Below are 13,543 nucleotides of genomic sequence, written 5' to 3' on the forward strand. Positions count from 1 at the left end.
ATTATGTAGTAATTATTGATGAATAAAGAAATTTGGAACACAACAAGAATTTAGTGACTAAAGAATAACAGAGTTGGAAAGGGACTTGGAAGTCTTCTAGTCCAACTCGCTATTCCCTCTACCATTTCAGACAAATTGTTGTCCAATCTCTTCTTAAAAACTTCCAGTGTTGGAACATTCACAACTTCTGGAGGCAAGTCCTTCCAGTAATTAATTGTTCTAGCTGTCAGGAAATTTCTCCTTAGTTCTAGGTTGCTTCTCTCCTTGATTAGTTTCTATCCATTGCTTCTTGTCTTGCCCTCAATTGCTTTGGAGAATAGCTTGACTCCTTCTTCTCTGTGGCAACCTCTGAGATATTGGAACACTGTTGTCATGTCACTCTAGTCCTTTTTTTCATTAAACGAGACATACCCAATTCCAGCAACCGTTCTTCATATGTTTTAGCCTCCAGTCCCCTAATCACCTTTGTTGCTCTTCTCCGCACTCTTTCTAGAGCAGGGGTGTCCAAACTTGGTCCCTTTAAGACTTGTGGACTTCAACTCCCAGAGTTCCTCAGCCAGCTTTGCTTTGCTGGCTGAGGGACTCTGGGAGTTGAAGTCCACAAGTCTTAAAGGGACCAAGTTTGGACACCCCTGTTCTAGTCTCCACATCTTTTTTACATCGTGGCAACCAAAATTGGATGCAGTATTCCAAGTGTGTCCTTACCAAGGCATTATAAAGTGGTATTAACACTTCACGTAATCTTGATTCTCTCCCTCTGTTTATGCAGCCTAGAACTGTGTTGGCTTTTTTGTCAACTGCAGCACGCTCATATTTAAATGATGTCCAAATGATTGACTATTTCTCTGTCCGGGAACCAAAAAGCTTTAGTTCCCTGAATAAAAAATATCTGATAGAGAAGCTCCATTTGTAATTTCAACCTCTTTTTCATTTGTACTCTTAACACCCCATTAAACTACAGTTCCCATTAAGAACAGTATAACGATTCTTTTTTTCTATTAATGGGTAGCCAACGTGGCTCATCTCTCATATTTCAACAAATACCATCAAAGCAGCTATAGAGGTCCTCCTGGTCGCTGATCCATGGTTTTTAATAAAGAACTATCTATTTAATATTGATATATGGATAGTTTATTTGCCAGATTTTCTGAACTGATCTTAACTACTGGGCTTTGAGCAGCAGCTGCTTGATCTGATGGGTAACAGTGCATATCTCCATGCCATAAAAAGCTTTCCCAGTTGATTTGTTTGCCGATTTTGGCACCATCAGCACTTTGCAGGCAACTAGCTCTCCACCCTTTATTTAAAATTCAAGGTACAACATCTGAAAAGCAAATCAAATGATGACCGATATCCAACATCCCAGAAGACGAGTTCAGGATCCAAAAAGATCTTGACAGACTTGAGCAGTGGGCTCCATCCAACAACATGAAATTTGATGTGGAAAAAAGTAAGGTTTTACACATAGGCAGGAAAAACCAAAGCTACAAGTACATATTAGGCAAAAACCTGGCTCGAAAACAGTAACTGTGTGAGGGACCTTGGAGTCCTAGTGGACGATCATATAAACATGCCCCAGTAGTGTGCGGCAGTAGCCCAAAAAACTAATACAGTATAACTCTTGGTTGAATAAACAGAGGCATAGAATCAAAATCATGTGAAGTATTAGTACCACTTTATAAAACCTTAGTAAGGCCACACCTGGAATGCTGCATCCAGCTTTGGTCACCACATTACAAAAAAATATGTTGAGACTTTGGAAAAAGTGCAAAGAAGAGCAGCTAAGATGATTAAAGGCCTGGAAGCTAAAACATGAAAAATGGTTGCAGGATTTGGGTTTGGCTAGTCTAGAGAAGGACTAGGGGGGACATGATAGCAGGATTGCAGTATTTGAGAGACTGCCACAAAAAGGAGGGGGTCAACTCAGTGGTGAAATGTAAAATTTGTTACTACTGGTTGTGTGGGTGTGGCTTGGTGGTGGTGGGTAATGTGACTGGGTGGAGGTGGCCAACTTTTTTATTTTTATTTTTAAAAGTATTTTTTCTATAACCTCTTTGGCTGAAGAGGTTGTAGAAAAAATGCTTTTAAAAGTCTCCTCTGACAATCCCAGCTCAGTTGCCTGAACTTCAGAGGCTTTTCTTTTCTTTTAAAAGCATTTTTTTGCCTTTAAAATAAAATAAAAGCCTCTGACAATTAGGCAACTCAGCTGGGATCATCAGAGGAGCCTTTTTTTTTTAATTGAAAAAGTTTTATAAGAAAATTTTTCCCCATTACATCCCACACCCCTCCCACCCACCATCACCCCCCGCCCCCCGGACTTCTCAGAGCAGGATACAAAGTATAAGATCTAACAATCATAAGCTAGAATACCCTAATTCCATAAATTCCCATCCCTCCCCTAAAACCTCAACTCTCCTTCTCCATAAAAAGAAACAAAAAAGAAGGAAATTTTCGTTCATAAAATAATTTCTTCATCCAATAATTGTTCTAAATGTAGTCAGTCCATCTTCCTCATTCTGGTATATTTTCTTGTGGGTTTTCAGTCTGAACATTGAAGTTTCCAACAAATTCAATATTTTTAACCTCCAGTCTTTGATAACAAACATATAATCCATATTCCAATATTACACTGACATTATCTCAATTTTTCACCCCCCCCCCCATATTTCCATCACAATAAATTACAAGTATTTTATGACCATTTTAACATTTTAACCTTAAGCAACTCCCTTTCTGTTTTAATTTTTAATTTAATCCCCCCCCCAACACTTTAAACCCAACATCAATTTTTATCCAAAGTAACTAAATCCACCATTAATAAAATAAGGTCAATAAAATATATCTCCTACATTTTACTTACAAGTTAAAACAAATACATCCCAACTTAATTTCCAAATACCATCTATAAAACATTTTATATAAAAAAAGAATTTAAATTATCCTTTCTTACTTTCAATTTTTATCCAAAATAGATAAATCCACCATATATAATAATAACAGCATAAATATAATACACCCACATTTAACTTACAGGCTCAAACAAATGCACATTGTCCTTTCTATTTTTTTTATGTTCAGAAATTTTCACTTACAGTTTACCCTTTCCCATAAAAGGAAACACTTTTCATCTGACAATGTTGCTTCTTTACTCCTTGCTCTTTTTTAGAGATTATCATCCTTTGCTCCTCCCCTGCTATTTTTGTGTTTCTTCTCCCAAAGTTACAGCCCCAATTTCAAATTGTGTTTGCTTTACTTCCTTCTCCCTTTTTTTTAGCCACTTTCACTTGTCCTCCCACCTTAACTTTTAAGTCTGGTAAACTTCCAGCCTTCAATACCTTAATATAAAAATCTCTTACTTTAGTAACTGCGTTAAGACAATACTTCCTCCCATATAATTTACTGTTAATCCGCTGGCACATTCCATCTATACCATACCTGGCGGTTCTAAGCTCATTTACCAAAAAGCATATTCTTTTCTATCTCTCAATATTTTGGAAGGAATTTCTTTCAACACCAAAACCTCTTGACCCAATATTTGAATTTTACTTTTATAGGAGGCTTGTGAAATTTTCACCCTAATCTTCCTAGATGTAAAATAAATCACTATATCCCTTGGCAGTTGTCTCTGCCTTGCCACCCATGAATTAACACGGTAAATTTTCTCAATTTGATTTCCAAATACCATCTATAAAACATTTTATATAAAAAAAGAATTTAAATTATCCTTTCTTACTTTCAATTTTTATCCAAAATAGATAAATCCACCATATATAATAATAACAGCATAAATATAATACACCCACATTTAACTTACAGACTCAAACAAATGCACATTGTCCTTTCTATTTTTTTTATGTTCAGAAATTTTCACTTACAGTTTACCCTTTCCCATAAAAGGAAACACTTTTCATCTGACAATGTTGCTTCTTTACTCCTTGCTCTTTTTTAGAGATTATCATCCTTTGCTCCTCCCCTGCTATTTTTGTGTTTCTTCTCCCAAAGTTACAGCCCCAATTTCAAATTGTGTTTGCTTTACTTCCTTCTCCCTTTTTTTTTAGCCACTTTCACTTGTCCTCCCACCTTAACTTTTAAGTCTGGTAAACTTCCAGCCTTCAATACCTTAATATAAAAATCTCTTACTTTAGTAACTGCGTTAAGACAATACTTCCCTCCCATATAATTTACTGTTAATCCGTCTGGCACATTCCATCTATACCATACCTGGCGGTTCCTAAGCTCATTTACCAAAAAAGCATATTCTTTTCTATCTCTCAATATTTTGGAAGGAATTTCTTTCAACACCAAAACCTCTTGACCCAATATTTGAATTTTACTTTTATAGGAGGCTTGTGAAATTTCACTCCTAATCTTCCTAGATGTAAAATAAATCACTATATCCCTTGGCAGTTGTCTCTGCCTTGCCACCCATGAATTAACACGGTAAATTTTCTCAATTTGATTTTCAAGATCCACTGATGTCAGTCCAATCACCTGTGAGAAAGCATCTCCGAATATCTTTCTTAGATTCTCTTGCTTATTTTCTTTTAAACCTCTCACCCTCAATGCAGATTCCATTATTTTATATTGTAAAAAACCTGTTCTTCATCTGCTCTCTCTGTCTTGTTCCGAGGCTCCTCTTTTTGACTTTTTAAATTCAAGTTAATTTGATCAATCTCATGCACTTTTCCATCCAGCTTTTTTATAAATTCAAACATAGTCATAAAGGCTGACCTCATATCTTCTTGTAAATCTTCATTCTCAGCTGTAGCAGAATTTTTAATTTCCAATAATTTCTTCTCAATTTCCTTAAGTTTTTTGTCTTGAGCAAAAATTTGAGCCTTCAAAAATTCTTTCAGTTCCTCTTGTAATTTGTATATTTGAACTAGCAAGGCAGCTCCCTTAGAATCAGCAGGCTGTATTTGTTTAGAAGCCATCTTGCTTTAATTTTGTAAATTGCAATAAAATCAAATCTTTTCAAGCAACTTATTTGAAATGGGTAAATCAGTTCTATAAACCTTCGGCTTTTCTCTTTAAGATTTCTTCACTTAAGTATAAAATCCATCAAATTTAAACAGTTAACAAGGCACTAACAATGTTAACAAAGACTTCCTTAAGTTTCATTTTCACGCCTCATTAAACAAATCCGCCATTTTTCTTCTTCTCAAATACCTTCCGAAGATCGAGATGAGGTCTAAAACATGCATCTACCCTGCGTCTTGCCTCCGTTCCATCTGTTTAAAGTAATTAGGATATCTTCATCTTGATAGCAGAGATGGTCGTGAGCGCTTTGTTCTGCATAGATGCAGAAGCTTCCCGGATCTGGAGTATTTGCCAGGTTTAAACAGGGAGCTCTCACCCTTCAAGCTCCAGGAATTATTCCTGGGGCTCTTGGGGAGCTCTACCCCCACCCGGCTGCTCACCTTTCCCTCTTCTCCCGAGGAAAGGTTTTCAAGCCACCAGACAGCTGATTTGCTTTGTCTGAGCAGCTTTAACAGAATCACGGGGGCAGCGGTCCGAGAGGACTGTCTCCAATGCGCGCGGAGTCACCGGAAGTCCCGACAGAGGAGCCTTTTAAAAGCATTTTTTCTACAACCTCTTTGGTCGAAAAATGCTTTTAGAAGGCTCTGATGATCCCAGCTGAGCTGTACGAGCATCTGAGGCTTTTTAAAAAAACTTTTAAAAGCATTTTTTCAGCCGAAGAAAAAATGCTTTTAAAAGTAAAAAAAAAAAAAATCTCTGATGATTGTGTCGCTCAGCTGGGCATGGGAGGTGGGGGGGACAGGGATTTTTACTACTGGTTCTCCGAACTACCCACTGCCATCACTACCAGATCAGGCGATCTGGTCCGAACCGGAAGCATTTCACCCTGGGTCAACTTTTCCAAAGCTCTAGAGGGCAGGACAGGAAACAATGGTTGGAAACTAACCAAGGAGAGAAGCAACCTGGAATTAAGGAGAAACTTCCTAACAGTGAGAACAACTAACCAGTGGAACAACTTATCTTCAGAAATTGTGAGTGCTTCATCACTGGAGGTTTTTATGAAGAAACTTAACAGTCACTTGTCTGAAATGGTATAGATCTCCTGCTTGAGCAAGAGACAGGACTGGAAGACCTCCAAGGTCCTTACAGCTCTATTCTGATTGATTGATTGAGTAATTGAGTAAAGTAATTGAGTAAAGGGGCGTGCATAAGAGCACAAGGAGCGTGCATAAGAGCACCAGCATGCCTACTGTTCCTGTCCTAATGTTCCCTTTGGTTATATCCAATTCGTATGGTTATTTCATGCTTATATTTATATATATTGTTGTGTTTGACAAATAAATAAATAAAAAAAATAAAATAAAAAAATAAAAATAAAAATAAATTGATTGATTGAACCTCAGAGTAAGGCAGAGTTAGCTTACATGGAAGGCCTGAATCCTGATTTTATTCACTTGCACTGAGCATGTGTCCTCACTGATCTAAATTTTTCCCTTTTTTGGATTGGTCTTTCTAATCTTCTCAGACAACTGATGGGAGTAGAGTAGACACATATTATCCCCCTTCTCTATTTTCATCCCATCAGCCCAATTCTTGGCACCCCGTGAAACAGAGCTCAGCCATCAAACAGCATTTGTTTTGTCGTTCCAGGCTATCAGTTTTTATTAGCGCAACAAATGCACAGTTGTTATCCATTTGTCACACTTGGTTGAGACGGCTGCCCTCATGGTTATGCTTCTGTTCTGGAGATACTGAATTTGAAGATTAGTCTATTTTTTAATACCTGGGAAAACATTATTCATTCTGGTGACTTGATTATGGCCCCTGTTTAAGCTTTCTCATTTGGAAATAGTAAGAATTTGGGTCTCTCACAGGTAATTTTGGCTTTTTTCCTATAATCTTCCATGTTCTCTGCCCCTTTTATTTTATGGAAACATAAATCTGCTGGTATTACTCTGCATAATTGCTCCATAGAAAGTAAACCATTTCTTCTGGTCCTAAAATGGACAACTGGCTTGACAGTTTATCATGCAAATACAGTCCTTATGGTTAGTAAACCATGATTTATGGTTTAGCATGTTGAGTGAACCTAACCAATTTGGCTTATTCAGTAAACCATGATTAAATCAGGCATGGCTATGAGCATGTCATAGGAAATCTTGAATTTCCTTCAAGACAACTGCTTGTCCAATCCTTGTTTCCTTGTGAAATTTCATGTTTCACCATTTTAGCCATGCAGTTAAAAAGATGGCGCCATCTTAAATCTTCTCTTATTTTCCTTTTCTTTGGAAAAGTTTGCTGGAGTGGAAGCTGGTTATGCCTGTTTCTGTGGCCATGAAGGGGATATCCGGCACAGCCAGCAAGTGAGTGCTGTGGAATGTGATCAAGTCTGCTTTGGCAAGTCCAGTGAATTGTGTGGAGGAGATGGCCGGATCGGCATATACAATGGTAAGTGTGTGAGAATGTGCACACACATTTTAGATAAAAGATATGTCTGTTACAGCCAAATGCATACAGATGAAACTTCCTCCTTCTGCATATTAGACGTTGAAGGCCATCCAGTGAAGTTGATGGGGGTTTAGAAATAACTTCAATACACTTTTAGTAAGACAAAATGCAAGTTATCTTCTTATTCAAGGATTTGGAATCCAAGGCACCCTAAACCGGGGGTCCCCAACCCCTACGACGCTATAGAGCACTGCACACCAGAACAACTAGACACAAGAACAGTTTTTTCCCGAAGGCCATCACTCTGCTAAACAAATAATTCCCTCAACACTGTCAAACTATTTACTGAATCTACACTACTATTAATCTTCTCATAGTTCCCATCACCAATCTCTTTCCATTTATGACTGTATGACTATAACTTGTTGCTGGCAATCCTTATGATTGATATTGATATATTGACCATCAATTGTGTTGTAAATGTTGTACCTTGATGAAGGTAGCTTTTCTTTTATGTACACTGAGAGCATATGCACCAAGACAAATTCCTTGTGTGCCCAATCACACTTGGCCAATAAAAATTCTATTCTATTCTATTCTATTCTGGGTCGTAGCCCTCTACTGGTCCTTGAGCCGTTCAGAATTGGACCACAGAAGTGGTGAGTGCATGTGTGCATCTCCACTTGTATCATCAAATGGAGCTGCGTATGAATGCTGCGTGTGAATCCCACCGTTTGCACAGAACCATCACCTCCCCACCCCGCCAGTCCGTAAACCTGGAAAGATTGGGGGAACTCTGCCCTAGGTTGCATATTGGACAACCTCAGACTGTAGGAGTTTTTCAGAAGTTTCATATTGTTTATAGTGGTGTTTCTCAGCAGCTTGAAAATGTATGGATTTCGACTTCCAGAATTCCCCAGCCTGCATTTGAGAGTTGAAGTCCATACATCTTCAAGCTGCCAAGGTTAAGAAAACCTGTTCTATGCACATATTAAGCCCACGTTCACATGTACAGTAGGTTAAGATCTGAGATTGTAATTGCCTCTCCCTGTGTCCCCATGACACTGTGAATTCTCTAAGAATTTGAAAAGTGATCCAATTAACTGCTGGCTCATTTCCTCTTCCGAAGAAAACATTTCTCCTTGTTTCACTTCCTAGATGCTGGAATTTTCTTTCTTCTTTCTTCCCTTGCCACCTTCTTGTTCATCTTCTGTAGTTGCACCATGCACCAGGCTGGTCAGGATTGTTGTTTTTTTTTTAAAATTCTTCTCATGAAAATGTGAAAAGGAAACAAGAAAGGTAGAAGAATGCCAGCTTCCTGCCCTTTTTCAGCCTCTTTCTTTTGGATCACTTTTCAAAACCTCACAGAGAGTTTACAGCATCATGGGGACAAAGGGAGGGCAGTGACAACCAGTTGGAAGAAGTGTCAGTCAGCTTACAGGATGGAAGGTAAAATCCTTGCTGAATCCATCACACTGGCATAAGATAAGATTTAATATGGACACTGGCATGGAAATGCTGGTTGTTAAGTTCGGGAAGTAACGAGGCTGGAGACCAGGGTAGTGACAACAGCTCTTTAATATAGGGTGAACCCAGCAACAGGCTGGGGCAAAAACCTCTCCTTTTATACAGTTCTGTTGGAGGCTTCGACCAATCAGCAACGTGCTGATTTCCCGCTCAAATATTTAAAGGCACAACTGTTAATACATAACACTCCTCCCCTCCCAGAAAACACTTGGTCTTATTTACATATTTATTCACATGTTATTTTTCGACGTAGTCACGCAAATAACCTGGGCGTCTCCTAGTTCTTTCTGACCTGCGCGGTTCAGTTCTGGGTGGTGTTTTGAGCTGGTCGGAGGGGCTGTTGTCTCCTCCCAGCTCTTCCTCTAGGCCATCGGGCTCTGGATTATTGGCCGACTCTTTTTCTTGGCCATCCGGCCTTGGATTAATTTTGGAATTTTCCTTGCTGTTTCCCTCGGGGACCTGATGGCGTCGCTGGAACTCTGGGACCTCAGCTAAGTCTTGCGCCTCCCCCGGGTCATTGTCGGCTGTGGATTCAAAGTGGTATTGGTCATTACCTGTCTCTGTTGGTTTGGTTTGGCCAGTTATTCGTTTCCTTAACTGATCTATGTGGCGCCGCCACATTCGGTTGTCTGGTAGCTCTACCACGTACGATTTTGGCCCTGTTACTTTTGTTACTTGTCCGGCGACCCAACTCGGGCCGTCCCCATAGTTTCGGGCCCACACCCGGTCGCCTATGCTCATTTCCCTTGTTTTTTCTAGCTCCCCCTTGTAACCCTCGGGTGTGTAATGGGGGTTCAAACGGTCAAGTGGGCACCGGAGTTTTCGTCCCATTAGCAATTCGGCTGGGCTTTTCCCAGTGGCTGTGCTTGGGGTTCTGTGCTGGACGGCTAGGAAAAAGTCTATTTTTGTTTGCCAGTCACCTGGCTTGAGCCTGGACAATGCCTCCTTAGCGCTCCGGACGGAACGCTCTGCAAGGCCATTCGACGCAGGGTGGAAAGGTGCAGAGAGGGCATGTCGGATGCCTTCCTCTGCCAGGTACTCTTCAAACTGGGCTGCCGTGAATTGGGGCCCATTGTCGGACACCAGGGTGTCCGGCAACCCGTGAGTTGCGAATAGGTGGCGCAGGGTTGCGATTACTGCTTCGGCTGTGGTGGACTTCATAAGTATGATCTCTAACCATTTGGAAAATGCGTCCACCACCACTAGGAACGTTTGGCCGTGAAAGGGGCCAGCAAAGTCAATGTGGATTCTTGACCAAGGCCCTTGGGGCTTTTCCCATTCTCTGACTGGGGCTGTTGGAGGTAGCGGTCTGGACTCTTGGCAAGCTTGGCATTTCCCTACCCTCTCAGCAATCTCTGCGTCCATGGTGGCCACCATACATAGCTTCTAGCTAACCCCTTCATCCTTACGATGCCTGGGTGACCCTCGTGGAGGAGGTCCAATACCTTGCCCTTAACTTAACAGGAATTATTACACGATCACCCCATAACAGGCACCCCTTGAGCCGAGAGCTCATCACGTTTCTTAACAAATTCTTTGAACCGTTAAGCCCGGCGCAGCGGCCACCCTCTCTGTACCCAACCGGTACAGTCCTTAACACAATGTCGGTATGATGCCGAGCCACTTCCTTTGATGTGACTGGGCCAGAGTCCAACGAGTCAATAAGGAGGATGGGTGTCCCGGGTGGGGTCTTGATCGCCCTGGCAGTGGGCATCGGCTCAATGCGTCTGCATGCCCACTTCTTTCCCGGTCGATGCTGCAGCTTGTATGAGTAAGCGGCTAAAAATATAGTCCATCGAGTCAAGCGTGGCGAAAGTGCCACAGGCGTTGGCGTCGCCAGCCAGTAATCCCAGTAACGGTCTGTGGTCAGTCACGATTTCAAAATTCCGCCCAAAGACATACTCATGGAATTTTTGACCCCTGATACAATGGCTAATGCTTCTTTGTCTAATTGGCTGTAGTTCCTCTCTGGGAGGACATCGTTCTAGAGTAGAACGCTATAGGGGCTTCTGTGCCGTTTGAAGTCTATGGCTGAGTACAGCCCCACCCCATAAGGGGACGATCGCAAACCAGCACTAGGGGTAGTGAGTCGTGATATTGGATGAGCAGGCTATCACTTGAGAGCAGGTTCTTTACTGCTTCAAAAGCCCTATTTTCTGACTTTCCCCAAGACCAAACAGTATTTTTCCTAAGAGCCTATGCAGCGGTTCCATAGCAGTTGCTTTGTTCTTCAAAAGACCGCGTAAAATTAACCAATCCCAGGAATGCCTGCAGCTCTGCTTTGTTTTTGGGCGCTGGAGCCTTCCTAATTGCCTTAACTTGCTCTCAGTAGGGTGAATTCCTTTCTTGTCTATCCGGTAGCCCAAGAAATCGACCGATTCGACCCCTATCTGACATTTATTTGTCTTGACCTTTAATCCGGCTGTCCGGAAAATGCTCAAGACCTTTCTTAACCGCTCCCCCAATTCCTCCATGTTTTCCCTGAAATTAGGACATCATCAGTAGGAACTACCCTGGGAGCCCTTGCAGTAGTCGTTCCATCAGGTTTTGGAACAGCCCTGGTGCCACACTAACCCCAAATTGCAATCGGTGCACTTGAATGCCCCCTGTGCGTCACAATCGTTTGGGCTTCGCTGTGCGGGCGTCTACTGGCAGTTGTTGGTAGGCTTGGGCCAAGTCTAACTTTGCAAAGACTTGCCCTTGCCCCAAGGAGTGCAATAAATGTTGCACCACGGAACCGGCACGCTTTTCTGTAAGGCTTTGTTAAGCGTCGCCTTGTAGTCAGCGCAAATTCTAATTGACCCGTCCGATTTGATGGGGTGACGATTGGCGTCTCCCACTTTGCGTGATCGACTGGCACCAAAACCCCTGATTTATGAGCTTGTCCAGCTCCTTATCAATTTTGGTTTTAGGGCAAAGGACTCTCCTCGCCTTAAGCCTAATGGGGGCTACCTGGGGTCTAAGTTGAAGGAAATAGGGGTCCCCTTGTACTTGCCCAGGCAGTCCTTGAAGACATCTTGAACTCGTTAAAGAGAATGTCTTTCAAATTGCAGTCACTTCTGTAGATGCCAGTCACTCCCATGCCCAGGGCACGAAACCAGTCTAGTCCCAACAGACTGGGCAGAGTTCCTTCGACGATCGTGATGGGCAGGGTCTTTTGTGAGGGCCGTACTCGACTCGGACGGAGGTGGTCCCTCGAACAGGGATGCGATTCCCTGGTAGTCGTGCACTCGTAGCCGCTGTGCTTGCAGATGGCGCTTCGCGACGGACGGCAGCGACTTCGCCAGGGTGTCCCAGGACATGATGGTGATCGCTGATCCCGTGTCTACTTCAAGCCTGCACCGTACTCCCTCGATCTTGGGCTTTGTGAAGATCTTCTTTCCACTTTGGTTGAGGCGCGCCTATAATGACAGTCGCTTGGTTGGACTTCGCCTTTCTTGTTTGAACCAATCGCGGGCCGCCTTTCCGGTTCAGCGTTTTGATTGGCCGATTTGAATTTTCGGCGGGAAGGTTGGGCCGCTCTGCAAACCTGAGCTAAGTGTCCTTTCTTCCCACACCGCCGGCATGTTGCGTCTTTAAACCTGCAGCGTTGGCGCTGATGCTGCCCTCCGCAGCTTCCGCACTCGTCACGGTCCTCAGTGTCGCTTTCGGTCCGGCAGACCCTTCCTCATCCTCGCCTCACCTTCGGATTCGGACTGAATCTCCTCCTGGTGTACTGGCGTTGGCTTTGCGCCGCCTTGGATTGAAGAGGCTTTGCAGGGTCTCTGCTGCTTTAGTAGACATTTCGTGTGCTCTGGCCTCGCCCAGAGCGGTGGCTAGTGTCAGGTTGCTCCTGGCTAGCAGTCGTCGCCGTGGCGGATGTCCTTGACCTCGGATGAGTTGCTCGAGTAGCACTTCGCCTAAGTCTTGGTATCCGCAGTCCTTGGACGCTCTTCTTAAAGCGGCCATGTAGTCACCGATGGACTCGCCTCCATCTGTCTACGCTCCGAATTCAAACCGCTGCACGTATTTGGACGGCGTCGGTGCAAAATGGTTCTTCAGCAAGGTCTGCAGAGTCGGCCACGATACCGATTGTATCGGCGTGGGCTCTGCCAGGGCTTCCCCAAACTCGATTACCTCCGGCCCGCAATGGCTTAGGAAGTAAGCCCGTTTGCGGTTATCAGGGATCCCCTGTAGTTCGTTGGCTTCTAGAAAGCTTTCGAAACGGGTCATATATGTTCCCCATTTCTCCTTGCCCGGGTTGTACGGTGCGGGTGGCGTGTTTGCCATTTCCGCGTTTCTGCCCTGAGTTTGCTGGGTTCGGGACTAGCGTGCTTCAGCTCGGTTCTGGTTCTCCTTAGCCTCGAAATCCCATCCTCGTCGCCAATGTTAAGTTCGGGAAGTAACGAGGCTGGAGACCAGGGTAGTGACAACAGCTCTTTAATATAGGGTGAACCCAGCAACAGGCTGGGGCAAAAACCTCTCCTTTTATACAGTTCTGTTGGAGGCTTCGACCAATCAGCAACGTGCTGATTTCCCGCTCAAATATTTAAAGGCACAACTGTTAATACATAACACTGGTTATACTTGGAGGGGTAAATTGATGGCT

At 42.9% G+C, this 13,543-nt stretch overlaps 1 protein-coding gene across 1 annotated transcript in view; it reads left to right on the forward strand.

Moving 5' to 3' along the window:
* KREMEN2 (kringle containing transmembrane protein 2) overlaps positions 1–13,543 on the forward strand; it is a 60,058-nt gene that overhangs the window by 17,863 nt on the left and 28,652 nt on the right. Inside the window, exon 4 of the mRNA XM_058183895.1 lies at positions 7,275–7,428. Within this exon, the coding sequence (XP_058039878.1) occupies positions 7,275–7,428 (154 nt within the window). The remainder of the gene's footprint in view (positions 1–7,274; positions 7,429–13,543) is intronic.

Source organism: Ahaetulla prasina, chromosome 4, assembly GCF_028640845.1.
Source record: "Ahaetulla prasina isolate Xishuangbanna chromosome 4, ASM2864084v1, whole genome shotgun sequence".
Lineage (NCBI taxonomy): Eukaryota > Metazoa > Chordata > Lepidosauria > Squamata > Colubridae > Ahaetulla > Ahaetulla prasina.